The sequence below is a fragment of the Puntigrus tetrazona genome, chromosome 17 (assembly GCF_018831695.1).
Source record: "Puntigrus tetrazona isolate hp1 chromosome 17, ASM1883169v1, whole genome shotgun sequence".
NCBI classification, from domain to species: domain Eukaryota; kingdom Metazoa; phylum Chordata; class Actinopteri; order Cypriniformes; family Cyprinidae; genus Puntigrus; species Puntigrus tetrazona.
This window is the reverse complement of record NC_056715.1, coordinates 19,654,195-19,676,777: the sequence shown is the minus strand read 5'-3', so window position 1 is coordinate 19,676,777 and position 22,583 is coordinate 19,654,195. Positions and strand designations below refer to the sequence as shown.

General features: G+C 37.8%; 3 protein-coding genes across 6 annotated transcripts in view; 1 reads left to right on the top strand and 2 right to left on the bottom strand.

Moving 5' to 3' along the window:
* LOC122361673 (connector enhancer of kinase suppressor of ras 3-like) overlaps positions 1 to 6,637 on the bottom strand; it is a 30,236-nt gene extending 23,599 nt beyond the window's left edge. For 2 of the 3 annotated variants that reach the window (XM_043262515.1, XM_043262517.1), the window contains exon 1: positions 6,385 to 6,637. In XM_043262515.1, the coding sequence (XP_043118450.1) occupies positions 6,385 to 6,436 (52 nt within the window). In that variant the 5' untranslated portion in view covers positions 6,437 to 6,637. The remainder of the gene's footprint in view (positions 1 to 6,384) is intronic. The other variant, XM_043262518.1, reaches the window with a different exon arrangement.
* A 1,827-nt stretch (positions 6,638 to 8,464) lies between these two features.
* On the bottom strand, positions 8,465 to 14,658 carry qpct (glutaminyl-peptide cyclotransferase). Its single transcript, XM_043263574.1, has 7 exons — positions 14,494 to 14,658; positions 11,860 to 12,006; positions 11,509 to 11,790; positions 10,440 to 10,607; positions 9,710 to 9,809; positions 8,928 to 9,044; positions 8,465 to 8,846 (listed from the first exon to the last, which is right to left on the bottom strand). Exons 1-7 carry the CDS (start codon positions 14,641 to 14,643, stop codon positions 8,671 to 8,673), a joined length of 1,140 nt encoding a protein of 379 aa, XP_043119509.1. The 5' UTR covers positions 14,644 to 14,658; the 3' UTR covers positions 8,465 to 8,670.
* Positions 14,659 to 15,482: 824 nt separating this feature from the next.
* On the top strand, positions 15,483 to 22,333 carry mocs3 (molybdenum cofactor synthesis 3). Of its 2 annotated transcripts, XM_043263777.1 has the most exons (13): positions 15,483 to 15,710; positions 16,281 to 16,413; positions 16,506 to 16,598; positions 17,277 to 17,397; positions 17,479 to 17,553; positions 17,638 to 17,755; positions 18,556 to 18,664; positions 19,056 to 19,118; positions 19,234 to 19,397; positions 20,207 to 20,254; positions 20,462 to 20,558; positions 20,676 to 20,783; positions 21,941 to 22,333. In XM_043263777.1, the coding sequence occupies exons 1-13, from the start codon at positions 15,618 to 15,620 to the stop codon at positions 22,096 to 22,098; spliced, it is 1,380 nt and encodes a 459-aa protein (XP_043119712.1). In that variant the 5' UTR covers positions 15,483 to 15,617; the 3' UTR covers positions 22,099 to 22,333. The 2 variants fall into 2 exon arrangements, with proteins under 2 accessions (XP_043119712.1, XP_043119713.1); XM_043263778.1 differs by lacking the exons at positions 20,462 to 20,558; positions 20,676 to 20,783.
* Positions 22,334 to 22,583: the final 250 nt, after the last annotated feature.

Here is a 22,583-nt window from a genome sequence, read left to right as displayed (position 1 = left end):
CAGCCCAACACTGGTCACAGAGATTTGAAGACAGTTCAAATGGATTTCAGACACAACAACGTAACAAAGAAAAATGTCTTCATTTACTAATCAATTGTAGAGCATGAATGCAGCACTCTAGTGACATATTAAATGTCGCTGAAGTCAGGCGAGTCAACTCTTTATATTGAAGTATAAAAATACAGTAAATCAATACGTTATGAATAGATCCTGAGTGAATGGACAGAGGATATTGTGGCTGGTGTCTTTCAAAGCGTGTGAAAGTTATCACTGTAGGTGAGTCACATCCACCAAGCTGTTCTCAGTGAATGACAGCGTGAGCGACTGACTCAACCCCGTGATGCCGTTACTCTGAGATCTCGCACAAACACTAACCCCTCTGACTGACGCACGCGAGACTGATGTCAAGCATGTACATGCTTTTATTCAGACGACATGCTGGTCGTTTGGCGATATGTACATTCATTTTCCCCATAACCATCCCAACTTTTTAAATACAAAGCAAATTAATTTACCCGATCGTACGCAGGTATGCAAGTAACAAAGACTCAATACCTGACAGTATGGGTTTTTTTAAAGTAGCGAGAGCAGGATTTCCCATAATGCCCCGATGCAGTTCTGGCTCTTTGTCTGTGCTTGCACAGTAACACCCTTCCTCTGTTTACCCAAATGCAGGTGCTGGATGAGGGGTATTATAATGTGACCTTTACACCGTGCAGTGGGAGACCCGATTCTATTGTGAATTTTTTTTTTCATGAGCGCCAAACAACAGCAACCCTGTCAATCGGTGCAGTCAACTGAGCTAACTTCAAAAACGTATGTGACGTTATTTCAACCCAAATCGGCCAAAACGAAGTTAATTTGGGTGATTGATTCATACTTTCCTTACAGGTTTTATCCAGCTGAAAATTGGTCTCTGGAAAATACATAATAGCTAGGTGTGACTGTATGCCTCTGGCTTCTTTGATGCGGAAATCCCATTCATTTTTTCTTTTCAGTCACATGTAAAAACAATAACACTGGCGGGCTGCTTTAAAGGACCCATATTATACCCCTTTTTACAAAATGTAATATAAGTCTAAGGTGTCCCCAGTATGTGTCTGTGAAGTTTCAGCTCAAAATACCCTACAGATCGTTTATTAAAACGTTTCTCATCAGTGCACATTTGCTCTGACACACCTGATTTAACTCATGAGCTTGTTCGAAGAAAGGGCCTGAAACGGGTTTGACAGACAACAGAGGCATACTAAATGTTACAGTGTTGGGGGCGCTCAAGACCAGGGCTGAGAAACAATGATTTATTATAGAATTTTGAAAATCAGAATCAGAAACGCTCTATTTTTCGTGCGTGTTTCTTTAAATGCAAATGAGCTTTTGATCCCGGCCCCCTTTTCCTGAATAGATCTGCACCATTTCTTAGTTCTGTCCTGGCCATGACATATTAAGTCATGGAAACGTACGCATGAGATACTAATTTGTTGGACTGTTTTGTCAAGGTAACGACGACCTTACTTTGTGGCCTCGAGATGTTATTTTGAGGGAACGACATCCATTTCTCGTGGCCATGACTTCGTAAATTGAGGGCTACGAGTTTATCAGAGATTGGTTTATTACCATATTATTTAGAATTAAGAATTATTATATTAATTATTACTTCATTTCTTTTGTTGTTTTATAATATAAATCATTATATCTGTAGGCTACCGGACTTTATTGCACGATATAAACAGCATTTGTGTTAAGTTTATCATAAGTATAATCATAAAATAAATAAACTAGGTCTACAAGAAAACATTTTTATCTATCTCACAGTCTTCCTAGCTATGTGTGTCCAACTGATCAATTGTTTTGTAATATTTGTATATCATCATTATTAGCCTATTATAATATTTTTATACTTGTTTTTTCCCCTTCATTTCAATTTTCAACATGCCAATAAATCATTTTGCTAACTGAAATTTTGTATGCATGGGCATAAATAGTCTACAATCGTAAAGAATTTTCATAAATGTCAAGCGTTTACAGTTTTTGCAAATTATATTGTAGCAAATACTAGCATAGGGAAAGGGATAGCCAAATTGAAAGGTGAAAGAAATATTATATTTATGCAAAATAAATGTTAAATTATAGCCCTAACAAGTTAATACACATATTAAATATCATAACAATATCATACCACAACATAATATCACGTTCCCACGTTTTTATATGACGTTTCCACAAATTAATATCTTGTGGCCACATCATATTATCACATTCCAAAGATTTAATATGTCATGGACTTCCCCTCTCAGTCACTTTTGGTTCATGCTGAAATTATTTTAAACCATATTAGTTTAAACTTATGATATACGTTTTTTTGAGTGCGTACATCCAAAGCACAAGGACAAAAGGAGGCTGTCACAGCATGAGAGTACTACGCTAAGTTCCCATACACACACAAGTTTATGTTTAAAACGGTTATGTCCGTGAAGGTAAGCTGGGAAAGAAATCCCGTTACATGTCTGGCAGCAGCGATATACAGCAAACGAATCAATAAATCCATCTTTTCTCCTCTGAAGCTGGGACCCGTGCTCGTCTGTGCACCCGAGAACAGAACAGTTTGCTCGAACTTTTGCCATGGCATTAGAACTGGTACACCGTTGTTGCTTGTGAAATCCAAATGATGGAGCAGCAGGTGGAAATGTACAGATTAAGGGGCGGTATTATTATAATGAGAACCCTAGAGAATCACCGGGGGGGCGAGATCAGACGTCAAAGTTACTTTTTTTTCAAGTTTACTTAGTTGTTAGATGCGCCGGGGACCTGATTGTGATCATATTTTCATGATATCTCACCTTTAAAGTAGTGATTGTTGTAACTCTAACTGAACGTGATGCCATTTTTAATGCTTAAGAGGCTACTGTAAAAAAAAAAGGCGAATTGGCTGGAGCGCCCAAGTCCAGAGCTGCTAACAAACACGTCCACGATTGCTATGATCGGATGCTTTCTTAACTGCGTGATCATTGGTCGTGTGTTTATTTTGTCACTAAGATCGGCACATGTCCATATATTCATCTAAACAGTGCTGTCACTAATAGGGGGCAATGGGATTTTAGCAAATTTCCAACTTCTAAACTAACTTTGCCATGGGTATTTTAGGGCTTTTTCACCTGGTTGATGATCAAGCTTTTTTAGTCTTAATAACATGCGTTTAATAACATGAGGGTGAGTATACAGTGACAAGACACAAAGTTGGAAATTTCCCCATAATAATGAAACTCTCCAAAGAACTGGTCATTAAAATCTAAATTTGGCCAAAGCTCGATTCTATCCCTTGAACTTGTATTTAATAGGCATTCCATTTGTTCCTGAGGATTAGCCCTTTGCCGTAGCGAGCCCGCAGTGTCCCGTCCAACTTTCTGCCTGGCTGGACACCCATGGAGGGGCAGTGAACTGTGTGTGATGTGTTATCTGAGGTTACATTTCCCCTGTTGAGTTAAGCCGATTGTTTATAGAGATCTCTGCTCTTATGCTGGCACTACAAAGCTACAGCGATCCGGGAGCTTCACGTCGCGTTGTTCGGGACTGAATGCAAAAACCAGCAGACTCACGCCTTGTCAGCTCGGCGCTGTTACAAACGGAGCGTGGATTCATGCAAATATCAACGGATTTTCAAAGCGTGTGGAAAAGTAGATTGTGTTGATAAGGGGTACGCGCCTTAATTCTGTGCTGCGTCTGCGTCGGCATTGTTTTGTCTTGAGAAATAAAGTATTCTGCGCGATACAAAAATGAACGAAGAGAACAGGAAATTCCAGGCACCTCCTCCATTTAAACCTTAACAGAGAGTCTCCATTAAATATTTACGAGAATCTTATGAAGACACCATATGGCGATACCGAGATCTAAGGGTTCACATATGGTGTTGTGGTTACGTGGATGGAAAACATTAAAGCATTAATATCGCGGGAAAAGGTGTACTTGCTGGTTCCACATCACTGGTGGCCTTACCCGAATTATTGTTACCATTATGTTCAGTTTAATTGACTTTTATTTTGACCTTTGTTTGAATTTTTACTGCTTGTCGTTTGGTTTATGATTTGATTATTTGTAGTTTCAGATGGTTGTCATGAATTAATCTCGGTCTTGTTAGTATTTAAGTTCATCCTTTCCCTCTGTTCAGAGTCCGGTCTCGTTCGAGTTATGAGTTATAAGGGTTTCTCCACCCCAAAATGAAAGTTTTGTCATTAATCACTAACCCCAATGTCATTCCAAACCCGTAAAAGCTTGAACCACTGATGGCAGACAATGTCTTTCATACTTTTCTGGACCTCGACAGTGTCATTCACTTGGCAATGGGACAGTCACAAGCTTTCATTGAAAACACCTTAAATCATGTTCTGAAGATGAACAAAGCGTTTATGGGTTTGGAGCGACATTGGGGTAAGTGATTAATGACAACCTTTCTCATTGGATATTTGACCGTTTTCACGTTTCAACCATTTGACTCTTATCAACTTAGCAAAATGTTCTTTAACAAATATATTGTTGTCATCCGAGTTTACAGATATGTAAATATTCGAAAGATTCACTGTAATGTGCTTCAGGGGGTAGGTTAGCAAGTTAACCGTGTTTCTAGTCTGAAAAAGTTGACCATACTTTTAGCAAAGAAAATCTTTCACAATTTCACCCAAAGCCAGGCTGATAAAGATGATCTTTTTCCACAGAATTTCTTTAAATATATGAAAACGATTAGATATCATGGTCTGGAAATTGGAAATGAAGTGGTATGGTTAATTTTATGGCTTGGTTAAGAGTTGGTGTTTGATGTGACATTATTACAGATATTAATTACATGTAAAGTAAGGTCAAAATAAGTGCGACGTAACAAATGATTTATATGTTAAAAACACACTTTTAAACAGGTTTGCATTAATGTGTTATTATTGTCCCTTATTATAGCCCTAAGTTCAACACAAGACACACAGCTTTAGGTCTGACATGTTTTTTCCAACTCCTTTTGACTTGCTAGTTCTGATCACCGGCTGTTTTTAGCCAGCTAATATCTGATAAAATGCATAACATTTTATCGTGCTTTGCATCATTTAAAGTTTTTTGCAACTCAAAGTAGTTTGAGAACTTTTAATTTTTTTTGGATGCATCTGAAGGTTTAGAAAAATGTAAGGCACCCAGCTGTCCTTCAACAAGTGTGGGAGTAAGACTGAAACACAACTCGTAAGTGTGAAATTATTCCGTCCAGTTTATGCAAAACATTCCATGAATGCACTTTCAATCAGAAAACGTTCAACTTTGGTGCTCGCTCGCATTTAAGAAAGTGTGAGAATTGGAAAACCTGTTCAAGGCAACTGGTTTTTCAACAAAAATAAATAAATAAAAAAGCTAAAGCTATAAAGCTCTTCATAGCATAACACAAGGCACGGTGCATGCTTAGTAAATATAAATGAAATACGCCTAGCAGGTAGACTGCTCTTTCCTGAGGGGAAAACAAACATTTAATTCAACCGACTTCAAATGAGTACAAAGTAAATAAAATGACAATGAGAGCAAAGAAAAGCTTCTACGCGAACCACTATACATCTTTAAAGGCCTTAGGGCATTTTATGCAACAGAAACAGATGCTCTCCTTCTTTTTTCTGTATGTTGCAATGTAGTACAGTTTACACTTCCATAGAACTTACGTGTGCTCAAAGGATATTCAAATTTAATTTAGAGTCATCCGCCATGCATAGAAGTTAAAGACTTAAGCCGGTAACCGAATGTTGTGGGTTCAAATCCCTCAACCGTTGATCCATTAACTGTCACCATTGTGCAAAAACATTACTTAGGCCTATTCTCATACAAAAGCGCATATTTCCATATAACTATATTTCTTTACATTATGCGATTTGACCAACAAATTCAATAACAGGTGGACCGATTCACGTTCGACCCTTATTGAACTCGATTCGAATTCGCGCAATTCCTCTGGATCCGACTTGCGTTCACACTTGGGACAAATATTTAATTCCAATACATCTGCGATTCACTGCCATACGAGCAAGTTCTTCAACGCCAAAAGAATGGTCCTTTATGTGTCGATCATCTGCTCGGATGGCAGCGTATAATTAACTTCTAGAAGTTTGATAAATCCGTCTTCAACAATCAAGGACTCCCACGCGAGCGCAAAACAATCGAAAACGAGCGGCGGGATGTTCTCCTCATAAACGCATTTGCCGCGCGACGGGATCGTGTGTTTCTTTCGACGTGCAAGTTTGTTTTGTTTGCGCTTAAACGCCGTTGACACGCTAACCTTGGTTTCATCGAAAGCGCAGATAACCGAGAGACACCGTACACGCCTAACTATTTAAAAGCAGCATATGCAGGAACTACAAATCCAAAACTCACCCCTCATCCAGTCAACAACCTGTTTTGGTGTCCACCTCGTTACTGGATCCATCGCTTGAAAACTTCAGTCCGACCGGTTAGAGCGATTCTCAAACGAGATTAATAATAAAGAAGGAACGAAGCGCGCGCCGGCACTGTGGAAGAAGAGCATTCTTTCAGTGTGAGCTCTGGAAATCCACAAGTAAGCGAGCCAGCAGATTCCCCAGCACGGACTGAGCGGTCGGGATGAACTCACGAGGAGAAGAGTTCATCCGTAGGCACATGTATCACATTTCAGCGCGTGAACCTCCCCTCGGCTCCACGGAGGAGGAGGAGGAGCAACGAGGAGCTCGCGAGTTCGCGTTTATATATAGGCTATAACCTTTTAGCTAATCATTCTCTTTCGAATTAGGAATGCGAGCCATGCGTGACATCGATATCGGAGGATAGGAATGGGAGATTCCTTTGGGAAGTACCAAAGAAGCGCACTTTCTTTCTTTCAAAGCGACGTTTAAGCGATCAACAATAAAATAATATTCTAATAATCGTTTGGTAAGATGTTGTGGAGATACAGTACTGGTCGTATTGGTGCTATTAATCCTTTTGGTGCTGTTGAGGTTAGGATACGGGAAAGTTGGGTATGGTTAAGTTGATTTGATTCAGACCAAATCTTACTTAAACGTTAGTAATTACAGTAATACATTTACAGGTACGCTTTCAGGTACTTTATTAATGAAATGTTTGTACACAATAAGTGCATTGCATCAAATTACTCATTAGTTAGTACATAGCAGTAATAGTATTAAGTAACTTTATATAAAGTGGGCCAAAACTATAAAGATAGATAGATAGATAGATAGATGATAGATAGGTAGATAGATAGATAGATAGATAGGTAGATAGATAGATAGATAGATAGATAGATAGGTAGATAGATAGGTAGAGGTAGGTAGGTAGGTAGGTAGGTAGATAGATAGATAGGTAGATAGATAGATAGATAGGTAGGTAGGTAGGTAGATAGATAGATAGATAGATCTGAAAAATGTCTAGCATCAATTGTTTTAAGATGCCCCTTTGACATGTTGCTGATTAATGGAATTATTGCGTTATTCACTTATTATCACGTTAACTAATAACAAGCGATATTTGTTTCATGCCATTAATTGTTCCTTCACTAATTAAAATCTATTAGACAAACTGTTGACTAGAGCTACTTTTTGATTCCCTTATAAAAAGTGCAGAATTCAGTTTTACGATGTCTGACAGAACTAGTGTTGTTATTTGAAATGAAAACCTTAGGCTGCAAACAAGTGGACTGCGGTACTATACAAAGCAAACCGATGAATGTACCGCACTGCAGTGACTGGGTTTTTTAAAATGAATACCATAACTACGCCCAGCGCATGGAAAACCCATATTACTATATGAGGGTGCAATAAATCTGGGGACTTTTGACACTGGAATTCATGGCAGTATCATGATCATGTGGTGTGCGAGTTCTCGTATCTGGGAACACCCAGATCCACGAAAGTAGTCTAAGATGCAGACGAGCGTAGACATTACAAGCTTCCTGATTATGTTGTTTTTTAGGCCTGGAAATAACCATAAATCAAACTGATTCAGTAGACAGTACATATGCACGAGGCAAAAGTTTTATATATCTTAATGAACCACTCGGGAGCCTAGTTTGGTTTTTTACCACTGCTTTGTAAACAGTTTATTCGCTGTTTCGCACCATCGACAGCTATTTGCATGTTACGTTGATACGTGTTTAAAGTAACATCAAAAGCTTTCAGATCCCACCAGCTAGTGAGGAACACGTGACGATAGCAGCAGCTTACAGAATCACGCAGGCGTCAGAAAACAGTTGATTCGTAAAACTGTTTACATTTGAAGTCAAAAAGGCTACCAAGTATAAGGCTACTATACATTCTATTATTCATAAAACGAGCAAAAAAATAATATATATAGAGTACCGATCTTTATTTCGCAGGTATTTACGTACTGGGGCACGAACAGAGCTTCGAAAGCCAGCGTATATATATATATATATATATATATATATATATATATATATATATATATATATATATATATATATATATATATATATATAGTCTGATCCTGGATCACTTAAATGTCTTCTGAATTTTAACAGTCCACAGACACAGAGTACGCAGCTCCAACTGAAATGAATACTAAATGTGAAAATTGATTGTGTGATAAAAATAGTTTTAAAAAATGTAATTTGCGCAACTGGCTAAATTGGTCTCCTGTGCTTGAGAACGATGGTACATTTTGGGAACATTAGGAGCCTTCAGCGATAGGTTCCTGACTTTTCTTGTTGAGGTACTCGAGAACAAAGACCTGCAGGATCTTGTTGAGGTTGCTGATGGAGGTTCGATCCAGGTTCTCCTCGTTGTCGTCAAAAGTGTGCCACACCGAAGGAAAAGGAGTCGAAATGAGATGAAGAATCCGGACGCCTAGGAGCGCAGAGAAACGCATGCATAAGGCCTAAATGCTTTTTATACGAACGTTCACAAATCTCAGTCGGGGTCCTTTACCTCGGTTGAGAAACGGTATGTGGTCGTCCAGAATGAGCCCCACGTGCAGGCCAGGCCAGAAGTACTGAACCTCATTAGGGTGACTCTCTAGGTGACCGAGCGCATGCAGCCGGCGCTCTACATAACACCAAAGAGAGTTTGAACATCAATATTTAACTTACTATTATTATTATAAATGCAAATATTAGTTCATGTTATCGCTAGTCAATATGATGGCTGTCTTGGACGTGTACTGATACTTAAAAGTATTTTCAGTAGATAAGAGAGTATGTGTGAGGTTTTGAGATCATTTGACAGAGATGATTACTGAGGGAAAATGAATCATATAGCAATGGAGATTCCTAAAAAAAAAATTACATTCCCAACTCATGAAAGTCAGATAGAAATGACTAAACATTAAATGTGTGATAGTGCCTTTATATAAGTTTTGCTTCCCTTGTACAAAAACCAGCCTTCTTAATTATAATGAATATACACTCTCGGTGGACTTCAAACCTTAAAAAATAGCAAATAATTAAAGCATATTTTAAAACATTATGATTTAATAGTCTTTTGTCATGCTTTGAAGAAATACACTGATATGCTGACTAGCATAAAAGTCTAAACGCAATATATGTAGAGTACTGGCACTTTTGATCAATTTAATGCATCCTTCTTTGTTTCTTGATTTCTGTCTCCACATTTTCGAATGTAGCATCATTTGACTTGTAGTGTTTTGTCATCCATAACAAAGCCAGAGGCAAGAAGAAGAAACCAGACAGGGAAAAAAAGATGTAACCGACCGATATTTTGCAGTCTGGAGAGCCATCGGGTCGTGCTGGAGAACTGATTCCCGAAGCGAGGATTTGGACCTCCAATCAAGTCCAGGAGAACAAACAAATCCTGTTGAGAAGTTGAAGGAATGAAGGACTTCAACAGTTTTGATATTTGTCTTTGTTTGCTTGCGTTCATGCTCTTTAGCCTTACATTTACAAAAAGGTACAAAAGCTGCCACTGTGGTAGGACCCTTTCAAAAGCTCCTGTACCTGTAAAATACCAATTTAAGTGTAAATAATGTACAAAAGTGTATCATTTGAAAGTTCCCACCCCAGTGAGAGCTTTTGTACCTTTTCCCGGGAGTGTGCTTGGCTGTCCATTTGCGTATAGACAGGATAACTCTAGACTATATTCTATATTCAAATTCGATAGTTATAGTGAATGGTGCTGATAGCCCAGAGCCGTTTGTGAGAAACTAAGAGTCATCTTTCCTCAGTGAAAAGGAAAATCTTTTGAGGAAGTACAGATGTAATCTGGTAGCTAGGGCAGATCCTGTCAGTGTCCAGTCGTATGGGTCACTTTAACAGTACCCAGGACAGGGGAAATATATACAAATATATAGTTTATATAGTGTTTCTCGGGATATATTTCGAACAACAGTGAATAAGAACCAAATAAATGAATCTGACAATAAGTTAGTGAGTGATTTGCACAGTAGTCTGGCTGTATTAATTATTGTTTGTTAGAGAACCGTACAATGCCGTCAAGCCTGCTGGTGTTGGTGGCTTCCGGAGGATGCGCTGTCGTCGCCATTTTGTGGGCTAAATGACGGGAGCCGTACAGAGAGTCTTCAGAGGTCCACTGGTAAAGTGCCTCCTCTCCATCAAAGAAGAGCAGCTGAAGAGACAAGTCTGACCCAGAATCCTGCGGGAAGGAGCAAACACACGCATGCTGCCATCTACCTGCGACACTGCACAATACAGCACTGCCACGAATTAAAGTTCAGCTACAAACGACTGGTAATGGTGTAAGAAAATGATTTAGAAAACAACTATTTAGTTCAATAAAGCTTTCAACGGTTTTCCACCTTCCTTGATCGTGATCTCAGATAACTCTTAACTATCGCTATTTTACAGGTAGCTTGCATGATTACACTGAAGTTCATTTATTTGCAACTTCTGTTTTATGAAGAACAATCCAGAAAGCTAACCACTTTACATGAACTACTGGGATTTACATACAATGTACTGTATTGCAAAACAGCTATTGAGATGGGATACGGGTAAAGTTAGGGACAGGTTTATTGTCTTGGGTAGGTTTAAGGGGTAAGCCATGGGTATATAGTGCAATTATAAATGTAATGTTATTACAGATGTAATTATATATAGGTATCTTAAAAAAGCTTAATAAACACATTGTACCAAATGATTAATCTGCATGTAAGTACATAGTAGTTAAGGCCAACTAATATAAAGTTGGACCAAGAAGTCATTAAAGTCTTAATTAATTAATAATCTGACCCTGTAATCATAACTTATGTGAAAAGTAATTAAAGTTGTTACCTTTTTACTGCTACCAGTGTTCATTTCTGCTGGAAACTGCAGTAAAAGTATAGGTTTTGCAAAAGTGTAGATATAGAGGCACGTTTTTCCCAGCAGTAGCCCATATTTGTCCTTAATCTACTCTACCTATAACCTATTTAATATCTTGTAACATGTAAAAACAGTTTAGTGGCAGTGCTTTAAAAGGGAACATATTTCTACAACTTAGGCACATCTGTTAAAAATATTAAAACAAACACATGTTCCTGTGTACATTTCCATACCTTCAGGGTTTTTAGTTCGTCATCTTGGGCTCTTGCCAGTTCCAAAATCATAGAGCAGGGAACAGCAGAATCCGTTGCTCCGAGAAACTCGCGGCCGTCCCACTGCGGAGGGTAGTATTTGGAGTCAAAGTGGCAGGCCAGAACCAACTGACGTTTGGCTTCGGGGTTGAGGGTTGCAATTATGTTGTTAAAGGGGAGCTGGCCGTAAGGCGTATGAGCATAGAAGGCATCCTCTGTCACTTCCCATCCCGCTTTCATCGAGCCGAGGGTCGATTTAATGTGCTAAAGAGAGAAACAGTCTGAACGCTGTCATATTTGACGCTTGCTTTCACACGCAAAACACACACTGACCTGCTGAACGCTTTGGCTTCCGCTTGAACCAGGATAGCGCACGACGAGCATGGGCTTCAGGTCTTTCTGCCACATTCGGTCCAGATCCGTGCGAGATACAACGCTGCTCAGTTCGCTGGAGCTCAGTGTGGTTGCTTCATGTTTCAGCTGAAGTGAACAGGAATAAAAACCTTTATTCATTCATTTATTCCACAGTGAAGTATTCATACTTTTGTGTCACAAGCCTTGAGTCCTAGATAACATGCTCTTGGGGCTAGACCGGTGTTCAAGAATATGGTGCATATTTTCATAGTCTTGGTCTTGTCGTGGACTCCAGAGCATGGATTCGGTCTTAACCAGGACTCAACCTTCTGGTCTCTGTCCTGACTGCGATTGAGCTGGTCTACATGGCATTTTTTTTGGATGAGTCCTTGCCAGGATTTATATACCTTGAGATTTTGGGAATAATTGCTTGTACGGTCAATCTATAACTGATATAGTCTCTTGGTCTAACATTAGTAACCAAAATGAAAAAGCCTTTAATCGATCAAACTGAGCTCAATCCAAATGAAATTAGGATGAAATTGAAATAAATAGAAATAATCACATCACTGAGGGGAAAACAGAAAGCTTCTGGCCATTCATTTACAAGACAACAACACAAGCTTTTCAGGCCTCCAAAATGGTTTTTGAACACGAGACCATTACAGTCACCATTTAAACTACAAAAACGCAATCATAATCACGTAAACATACGCTTAGTGTCTAAACTTTGAATCTTCTCAGCTGGATTCAAAAATACTTCGCCCACATGCTCTAGGCCCAGTATTTCTATGAATCTCTGACAGCGACTCCTCCTATCTCCTATCAGCCAATCACTGTGTGCATAGTTAATAAGCATTCTGACATGATACATCTTTATCATGCATAGATAGACACAGAGTTCGTCTTTACTGTACATGTTAGATGTGATTCATCTCATAGTAACACTCCTTGGAGTGAGCTGATCTGGTTTCTTCTAGTTAACCTTGTTGCTCAGTAACGTCATGGACGGTGGGCGGTGCTCGGGTGATGACTGGAGGCGGGGACTGAGTAGATCTGACGTCACATTTTTACAGAAGTTACAACAACTCACGAAAAATCACAGCTATTTTACGCAGACTGTCTTCAGTTTACCGTGGATTGACCGTTTCCAAACTTATACGGTAGTTACATAACCCCTAGACCTCACTTATCATGAAAACTTCAGATTTGACAAAATGGTACCTTTATGAAAGAATTCATGTACATCTAGAACAGTAATATTCTGTATGTTAAGTGAATGAGAGATGTTTTATATTTTTGTGTTGACTACCCCTTTAAGATGGCTAAGACGTCTTGTGTTTTACTCACAATGAATCATAGAAATCTTACTCCATTTACAAAGCTGAAGAAAATACCTGACTTGCAACACATTTAATTCTAATTCAGTGATTCCTAGTCAGATGAACACGATGATTATACACTTGCTCAGTGGTAATGTTGCAAGCAAACTAGTACCGTCTTGTTTGAATGAGAAATTATACACTGCATATGTTTAGGGGATAATTACGTGTTCGAACTGCACGGCGCCAGAAGGTTCACAGCTGGAGGATATTCAGAGAGGGTATCTGAAAAGCTTTTGATTATGTTTTCTTTCATGAATAGCAATTTTAAAACGGATAGAAGATCGTTAATCAAACCACTTCTGCTTTGTACATGACATTGATCTTCTGAAGACTTTGTTTTTTTTGCATGTTTGGTCTCAAAGTCCAATTCTTCTTGTGCTGTGATTATTGATTCTGCTTGTGTTGTTTAAGCCACTTAATGACCGCGGCTTGATATGAACTACATAGAAGAGAACCCATCTGGCAAATAAGATGAAATATATTTCAATAATACAACCTTTTTTGCTTCATGTATGAGTCTAAACAAGTCTAAACATATATATATATATATATATATATATATATATATATATATATATATATATATATATATATATATATATATATATATATATATATATATATACACACTTTTTTATACATTAAATAATCTAAAGCCTGTTCAAAATATATTTTACAGTGTAACTCTGACAACATGCTATTTTTAAATCTGTTTTAGTATATAAAATATGGATGAGACATTTACCCAAAATGCAGATCGTCAGAACAGAACAAAGAGAATCAATTCTACAGAGATAGAAATTCATAAATATTAAGTTCTCCTATTGGTGGATCAATGACAGGGATCCTGCTCCCATAGCAACTAGACAATGTGAGACTGACTGAGCATCATTAATGAAGCTTACTTTCCTCAGTCAGTTTAAGTGATCACTGTCACGGATCGATTGGAAAATTTGAACAAGAAAAGAGGGCATATAATAAGTATGCATTAATAAATTAAAATGATTATATTTCTATTAGGTCATGCATTAAAAGGATTACACATTAAAATCCATATACACTCTCTTTTACAAGAAGCGTAATAAAATACGTTGAATTCATGAAAAATAAATTACTAATAATAATCACATCATTGCTCAGAAGCTGGCAGTCTGTGCCAATTCTTTTAAAAAGCAGGGGCTTAAAAAAAAGATGCAAAACAAAGCCTCAGCTGCGTGAAGCTTGATACCTTTTCCTCTTTCCACGGAAGAGCGTCGCAGCTCGTCAGTGCCGCTAGGATGCCGATCACAGCCAGCAGACCCGTGGTCCAGCGTCGTTCGGCCATCTCCTCCGTTCTGTCCGCGAGACGCTCTCCCAGACTCCTGCCAACTCGGGTCATGTGAGAGGACAAGTCCTACTATGGTGACGGCCTGACTCATGAATATTAACACGGCTCCGTGACGCTCTGGAAAATGATTCGCTGAAAGACGGGTATCGCGAAGTCGGGGGCGTGGCTAATTAATAATAACCAGTTTAAAAGACTGGGCTCTCGAGGAAAGTTATCGAGCAACGTCAGCGGTACTTTATTATTCGTGACAAACCACTTCGGCACAAAGAGCCAGCTGTTTGCTAGAAAGACTTTCTTCGCTTCACTTTCCTATTCTAAAATGAACAAATAGTATATATGATATTTAGTTGCTTTCCGTGTGCTAATAGGTACCATTCATAATAATATAAACCGAAAAATACCTAAAAATGTATAAACTACCAAGATTCAATTATTTTAGTGACAAGCATTAAGTTACAGACCGTATGCTTATTATTATTATTATTATTATTATTATTATTATTATTATTATTATTATTATTATTATTATCATATTATTTTAGGCATTACTTTATTTTGTTAATGTTAAAGACACTGCTGCAGCCCCAAATCCCTTCCCCCATTTTTTTTTTTTTTTTTTTTTTTTTTTTTTACCAATAATTTATGTAGAAAACAAACTGTGGGGACAGTTCAAGATAAAACGGGGTTAAACGAGCAATTGTTATCTCAATAACTACTATGCAACCATCGCGTTAGATTCCCAAATATTGCATATATTAATATTCAGCAGCGTTTTCAAAATAAATGTGACTACACTGAGCGAGTGGATTATATAATCGATGCATATCTATAATATATCTGGGTAGCGTGACGCTGTTGTAATCACGTGGTATGTGCTCTACACGTGGTCTCGCACGCGCGCAAACCCGGAAGTCTCCTACAGCGAGATTTCTAGTACTGTTTGTGGTCATTTTAGTCGTTATACTTACAATCGTCGCAATAACCGCTCGCTAATAATAATTTGGCATCGAAGCGTTTTTCTCGTGATGGACGATACAGTTTTAAGTTTGAAAACGCAGCTGTTGGAAAGAGAGAGAGAGATTGTAGCTTTGAAGAAGAAACTTGTTCAGTTGGAAAAGGTCTGCAGTCATTATTCTACTCGTTCTGTGCAAATAATGTGGATTATCTGCGTAAACAAAGTGGTACACTTGTGTGTATTTTTAATATTGTGGTATTTAATAATTTCAACAAGGGTTGTTTGACGAAAAAGACAACAAAATAGTAACTTGGTAACTTTCTGCATGAGCAAATGTGAAGAATAAATGTCTTATTTAAGTTTAGGATGATTGGTATACATTTTTAAAATATAGAGGGAATGATTTTAAAATGCCAAACCTAATGATTTTATATAATAAAAATGTAAATGTTTGCACATATATCTGAAATCAATCCTATTCTGTGAGTTTCTTGGCCTTAGGCGTAAGGATTGTCAATTCCAGCTCTTTCTGGATCCATAACACATTTGAATATATAACATTTAAAAACAAATGTGCACAGAATGGAAACATGCCTTATTTGTCAGACAGAATCTTTTCATGATGGAAGCGTATCCGAGTAACGGAATGACATACATGGATGATTATGGTTAAACATAAGGAACAGAGCATTTCTCGTCTGAAAACTGAAAAGGTACTTCGTGTTTCTCTCAGGGAAACTCAGTAATAATAGAGTTACAGGAGAAAGTTATCAATCTTTCACCGCTGAAATCAAACACAGCGCTGAACAATGACGACATCATGAGATATAGCAGACAGCTTCTCCTACCAGAACTGGGTGTTAAAGGTAAAAAAAAAAAAAAAAAAAAAAGGCTGCTGTTCTTTTTTTCCTATTCTTATCCAAATGCATTGTAAAAACGAATTTATTTTCTCCCGCAGGTCAGGTTGCCTTAAGTAATATATCCGTTCTGGTGGTGGGATGTGGAGGTTTAGGTTGTCCTGTTGCGCAGTACCTTGCTGCAGCTGGAGTAGGTAAAGTGAACATGTCTGTGTAATATGTGCATAGTGCTATATATACAGTGTGTACAGAAAGTATTCAGACCCCCTTCGATTTTTCACTCTTTGTTATATTGCAGCTAAAATCTATTTAAGTTCTTATTTTTTTCCACGGTAATGTACACGCAGCACCCCATGTTGACACAAAAACACAGAATCGTTGACAGTTTTGCAGATTTATTATAAACTGAAATATCACGTGGTCATATGTATTCAGACCCTTTCCTCAGTATTTAGTAGAAGCGCCCTTTGAGTCTTTTTGGGAAATCTGCAACATGTTTTTAATAAGGGAAAAAGATGAACTTGTATTTTAATCATAATGTCATAATATTACAGTTTTTATTGCATTTTTAATTGACTAAATGTAGCCTCTGGTGAGCAGACGAGACTTATTTCAGAAATATTAAATCTTACTAACTACAAGCCTTTAAGTGGTAGTTTATAACAAATGCACATTTAATAAATAGTAGTATATTTTTTGCATTTACATATTAATATATACTTTCAAAACCATGGTAAAGTAGAATGCAGCGGCCGAGTCTGCTATTCATAACGGAAGCTGTGAAAACTTTGTTTATTCTCATTCTCTGGGCCTCATGCGGATACATGTCGTCGCTGTAACTGTGTAAATATTAATGTTGCGTGTGCTTTCAGGACGGTTGGGTCTGTTGGACTATGATGTGGTGGAGCTGAGTAACCTGCACAGACAGGTGCTTCATACAGAACTGACTCAAGGTCAGCCTAAAGCCCTGTCTGCCGCTCAGACCATCAGAAGGTACCGTCCTACTCGCCCACACAATCCCAATCAGCGAACAATAAGAACATACGAGAGTTGACCGGTTGTGATGTCTTCTAGGTTGAACTCCACAGTTGACTGCGTTCCGTATCACCTCCAGCTCTCCAGAGAGAACGCCACGCAGCTCATTCGACAGTATCCGCTCTCGCTAATGGCTTCAACTTTCTAAAGCGCTCTACAGTGCGAAACCCATTTGTCACCTTGACTCCGCGTCCTCATGTATGACATTGTGGCAGACTGTTCGGACAACGTTCCTACCCGCTACCTTGTGAATGATGCTTGTGTTTTGACCGGCAAGCCTTTGGTGTCAGCGAGTGCTTTACGAATGGAAGGACAGGTACGTTTTTTTTTAAATATCTTCATCAAACAAGTTAGTGTCATCTGTGTTGATATTAAGTTTTTATTTTACTTGGGTTTTTTAACCTCACGTGATCTGCTGATTACTGATTACCTGCTTTAGGTATAACGTCGAGGAATTACAGTGTTACACAAGATGTACTTTTGGTGCGTTCTTTGTTGTATTGGAATATTGTAAGGATAAATATTATCTGCGGTCACTATCATGACTTGAGGGTATGTGTAGAATTTAGTCACAGTGCCACCAACTGTTAAAAAATATATCAGAAATGGTATTTCCTCCAAGTGTATCTTCTGAAGGGTTTGGTCAAAAACCATTGCATAACGTAAGCCTGATTCGTGAGGGCATGGAGCAAGACCATTTAAACCTTAAAAACAAACGTTACATACTGAAAAAACATCCGACACTGATAGCATCTTATTTGCTTTTTGTCAAAAACTTTCAAAGCTCTATTGTGAAGACATTTGATCTGATTAATTATGGAGTTTTTTTTTCTGATACCAAATAGCCAATCCATATGTGTGATAATATCATTGATTAATTTGCCTTAATTGCCTTAGTATCTCAAACCATTTCTGTGTGACTTCTTGTCAAATTGGATGTGTTTTTTACGCAGTCAGAGCCATGCCTACGACTGTATTCTGCTATGCTTTCTTAGTCGAGCTGCTTCTGACGTGAGAGAAAAAACATCTTTACTGACTTTACAGTTTGCTGAAATATCAATGCCTTTTCAGTGAAGGGGAAAAGTTGCTAATTGAATGTCTCTCTTTGACGTTTAGCTCACGGTGTACAACTATAGAGGAGGGCCTTGTTACCGGTGTTTGTACCCCAAACCGCCTCCTCCTGAGACCGTCACTAACTGCTCCGATGGAGGAGTTCTGGGAGTGGGTCAGTCCTCCTCTGCTTGACGCGGTTACAACCTGTAGCTTCTTCCTCTTCATTTTTTGTCTCCACAGCTTTCTTAATAAGTTCAGACCGAATCCATTCGACCTTTGGGAAATTAAGGAATTTTGGGAACGAAGTTGCTGTAAATTGTTAGGATGAACAGGAAACACACTTGTTCTTTTTTGCATTTAATTGCATAGTTTGGCATATAAGTGTCTTGAAGCCTGAAGCATTTGCTTAACTGCAGTTTCAGTACTGCTTCTATTTCGAAAGCACTGGTATTTCCATTTTTTTTGCTGCAGGTCTTACCTGAATTCTTCTTCTGTACCGATTCAGCAATTCTAAGTAAATGTTGCAGGGTTCTTTGCTCTGTCTCTGTTTTGATATTGTGCAGTGCCTGGAATAATGGGTTGCCTTCAAGCATTGGAAGTTCTGAAAATTGCTTCCGGTCAACGATGTATCCTCTCTGCTCTTAATGACACCCTACCCTGAAGCAATTGTGGCTTTTATTTAAACGCATCTATTACTGTAGGCATAACATAATGAAATAACTCCTTAACCGGTCAGTTCAGCCTCATTTGAGAAGCAGCTGTTGATGTTTGATGGTCAGGAGGGGCGTTTCCGCTCCATACGGCTGCGGCCCAAGCAGGCTGAGTGTGCGGTGTGTGGAGAGACGCCCACGGTGACTGAGCTCCAGGACTACGAGCAGCTCTGTGGCTCCGCTGCCACGGATAAGGTCTGAGGATGACGAAAACTCACGCTTTCCTTCCTATATTCATGCCTGTGTGCGTCCTTGATGCAGAACAGTGTCCACAAGGTGTCGCTAGGAATCTAGGAATCATCATTAAATCGGGGTACATTTGCTTGAGATGCAGTTTAAATTAAAAAAATTAAGCGAGTTATGTTCAAAGCAAGAACAAAAATCTGCCTTTTGTGTTGTTATTTTTTTTTGTGCCAACAAGGCAGAAATACTAAAGAAGAAAGACAATTTTTTTTTGCAGTGTAATCAGACAGTACAGTAAAAATTATTTCCATATTCTAGTTGAAAAAACGTTTATTTGGTTTTAAATACTTAAATTTACCTTCATAAAACATGCAGAACGCCTGATTAAAAATGCAACAAACATTACAGTAATAATAATAAAAATTTAATCACTATTGTAATAAAAATAATACATTTTAGATTACAACATATATTATTATTTCAAATGTATTACAGTAGAAAAGTTATTTTAATTGGTAAAATATTTCACAATTATTTTACAATGTACGTATTTAATTAAATGCTTAAATTACAGGAATTGTATAAAATAATGATCAAATATTTGTGATTGTGACTGCTTTCAAGAACGTTTAAAATATCGCACCATGTTGAATGTGTTAAGTCAACACCGTTAAGTCAAAAATCGAATTAAAAAAACAAAAAAAAGATTCCGGGACAGTCTTTTTTACGAAAGTATGGTGCGGTGGTTTTGGTTTAAATGTCGTAAAATAAAAAACAGCGCTGATTCATTCTCTCTTCTTTCTGTTTCGTTTCACTTCCAGTGTCGAAGACTGAATCTTCTAACCAAAGATCAGAGAGTCTCTGTGCAGGTACTACAGCGATTCGTCACAACTCTGGACAGGCTGGGGAATGTAATACGGCCTGTTTAAATTTCCATTTGGTAGTTTAGACGATATCTTCAGCAGAACCGCTGTGTTAGGCGTCTAATTACTGAGCATTGTGGAAATGTGCAGCTGCCCGTTACGTGAAGCAGATCTGATCCGTCACGTTACATATATATCCGTCTTTCGTTGCAGGAGTACAAAGACGTTTTAGACAGCTCAGCCCCTCATCTCCTCCTTGACGTTCGACCCAAAGTAGAAGCGGACATTTGCCATCTGCCAATCTCAATCAGTATCCTTTCCCATGATCTCCCTTAACGGCGTAGTATTAGATATTATGATATTACGATATACATAAAACAAAATCAAGTTAATTCCTTCTGTTCATTTTCTTACATTTGCATGACAGACATTCCACTTTCGAGTTTAGAGAATAAGAAGGCCGAGCACCTCACACTTTTAAAAGATACGGTTAGTGACCTTAAACGGAAGATGAACATCAAATCTCAAGTCCCGGGTAAGAACTAGCGTCGTTTTTTGCTGTATGCCGTTTCGTTTTAACGTTCCAAGCTCCTGCATAGGAGTTTTTTTCTCGTTCGCACACGCAAAGGATGCTGACGAATAAGTGCACGCACTTAATCCAGCGAGCAGGCGTGAAAAGCGACTACGCCGAGCTGTGCTTCTTTAAGTGATCCTATCTTTACACGCAGTAAGCGCTTGTCTGTGTGCCAGATGCCCACAGCCAGCTCTCATTAGACGTGCTGAGTATTCTGAGCACAGAGGAGGCGTAATCTGAGTTTTCTCAAGCTAATTAAGCGTTCGGAGCACAGTGTTGCCAGCTACCTCGCTTTTCTTGGACAGGTGGTGATGATGGAGTTGCTAAGCAATTATTTTCCAAAACAGAAATGGCTTAGTCATCAGATACAGCTGGAATAATCAAGTGTTTTTGAGTCTTGGATTTGTTTGTAGATTTTATGGTATTTGAGTCTGTTGGAGTTGTCCATATGATTGAATATGGTTTGGCTTGAGCAATTGATTTACGTTCAAAAAAATAGACCGCATTTTTTGATGAAAATAAATAGCGTATTATGAAATACTGCTTTTGGAAAAAACGCTTCCTATGTGAATGTTAAGTTATTCTTGTGATCAAAGCTGAATTTTCAGCATCATTACTCCAGTTATCAGTGTCAGAAATTATTATAATATGCTGATTTTCTCAATGTTAAAAAATCTAATAATTTTTTTTGTAAATCATGATACATTCTTTGATGACAACAATTTATTTGTAATAGAATAGAGATGTATTCATTATCACTTTTGATTAAATTAATCCATTCTTACTAAATATAGGCATTATTATTATTATTATTATTATTATTTTATTTTTAATTTTTTTATTATTATTATTTCCTTGAATCTTACCCAAAACATATGATTTTTTTGTTTTCATGGGATATAAAAGCTATTTTTTTTATATATATTCATGTACATAACAGGTATTTTGAATTGTTATAATAATAAAAAACTCGCATGAGAATACATTTCTTTTAGAAACCTTAAAAAGTCTTAATTATTTCAAACCTTTATATATGCGTAAGTGTGTTTCCTCTCTGTATGCCGTATGATTGGAGTGAACAAGCTTACGTTGTTATGTTTACCTTTATTGTCTTGTAGTGTTTGTGGTTTGCAAACTCGGCAATGACTCCCAGAAGGCTGTTCAGCTGCTGGAGAAAATGTCTGGACATGAAATTGAGCGGATCGCTGCGAAGGACATCATTGGAGGATTGATGGCCTGGGCTAACAAGATAGACCTCTCTTTTCCTCAGTATTGACCGTCGTCAATCATCTTGAATAAAGTTAAAATGATTTTACACAGTCGGTGTACTTTTTTGTTATCTTAATGTGTGTAATATATTCAAACGGAGTTCCGTATTAATAGTAAGTTATCATTAATCTGTTATTACTGTGATTAGCAGAAGATGCTAAAAAAGCAAAACGAGAGCTGTCTGTTTTCTGTGATGGCATATATGTTATGTGAAATTAAATAAAGTAAAAAAAAACATACAATCTTTGTGATCCCTCATATTTTAAGTACAGAAATAAAAGCTGTACTTAATTCTGACCATAAAAGGTCATTAGCAAACAATTAATAATTAATGATAGTATTAGAAATATTAGATATAAACTGATGTTCTCTATTATAGATCAGTGGTTATAAAGCTTTTTTCATATTTAGGTTTCAATGAAGTCTACCGACCCGTTCCATTTATATAATGCTAGATAAATATGGTATATATCAATCTGAGCTTCGTGAACA

Coding starts and splice junctions, on each gene's coding strand:
- qpct (XM_043263574.1), bottom strand. CDS start 14,643: ATGACCCGAGTTGGCAGGAGTCTGGGAGAGCGTCTCGCGGACAGAACG. Junction 9,810..10,439: donor CCAGCAGGCTTGACGGCATT/GTACGGTTCTCT, acceptor ACTTCTCAACAG/GATTTGTTTGTTCTCCTGGA. Junction 9,045..9,709: donor CTCCAGACTGCAAAATATCG/GTCGGTTACATC, acceptor GGTGTTATGTAG/AGCGCCGGCTGCATGCGCTC.
- mocs3 (XM_043263777.1), top strand. CDS start 15,618: ATGGACGATACAGTTTTAAGTTTGAAAACGCAGCTGTTGGAAAGAGAG. Junction 16,599..17,276: donor CCTTGCTGCAGCTGGAGTAG/GTAAAGTGAACA, acceptor GTGTGCTTTCAG/GACGGTTGGGTCTGTTGGAC. Junction 19,119..19,233: donor AATTGCTTCCGGTCAACGAT/GTATCCTCTCTG, acceptor CGGTCAGTTCAG/CCTCATTTGAGAAGCAGCTG.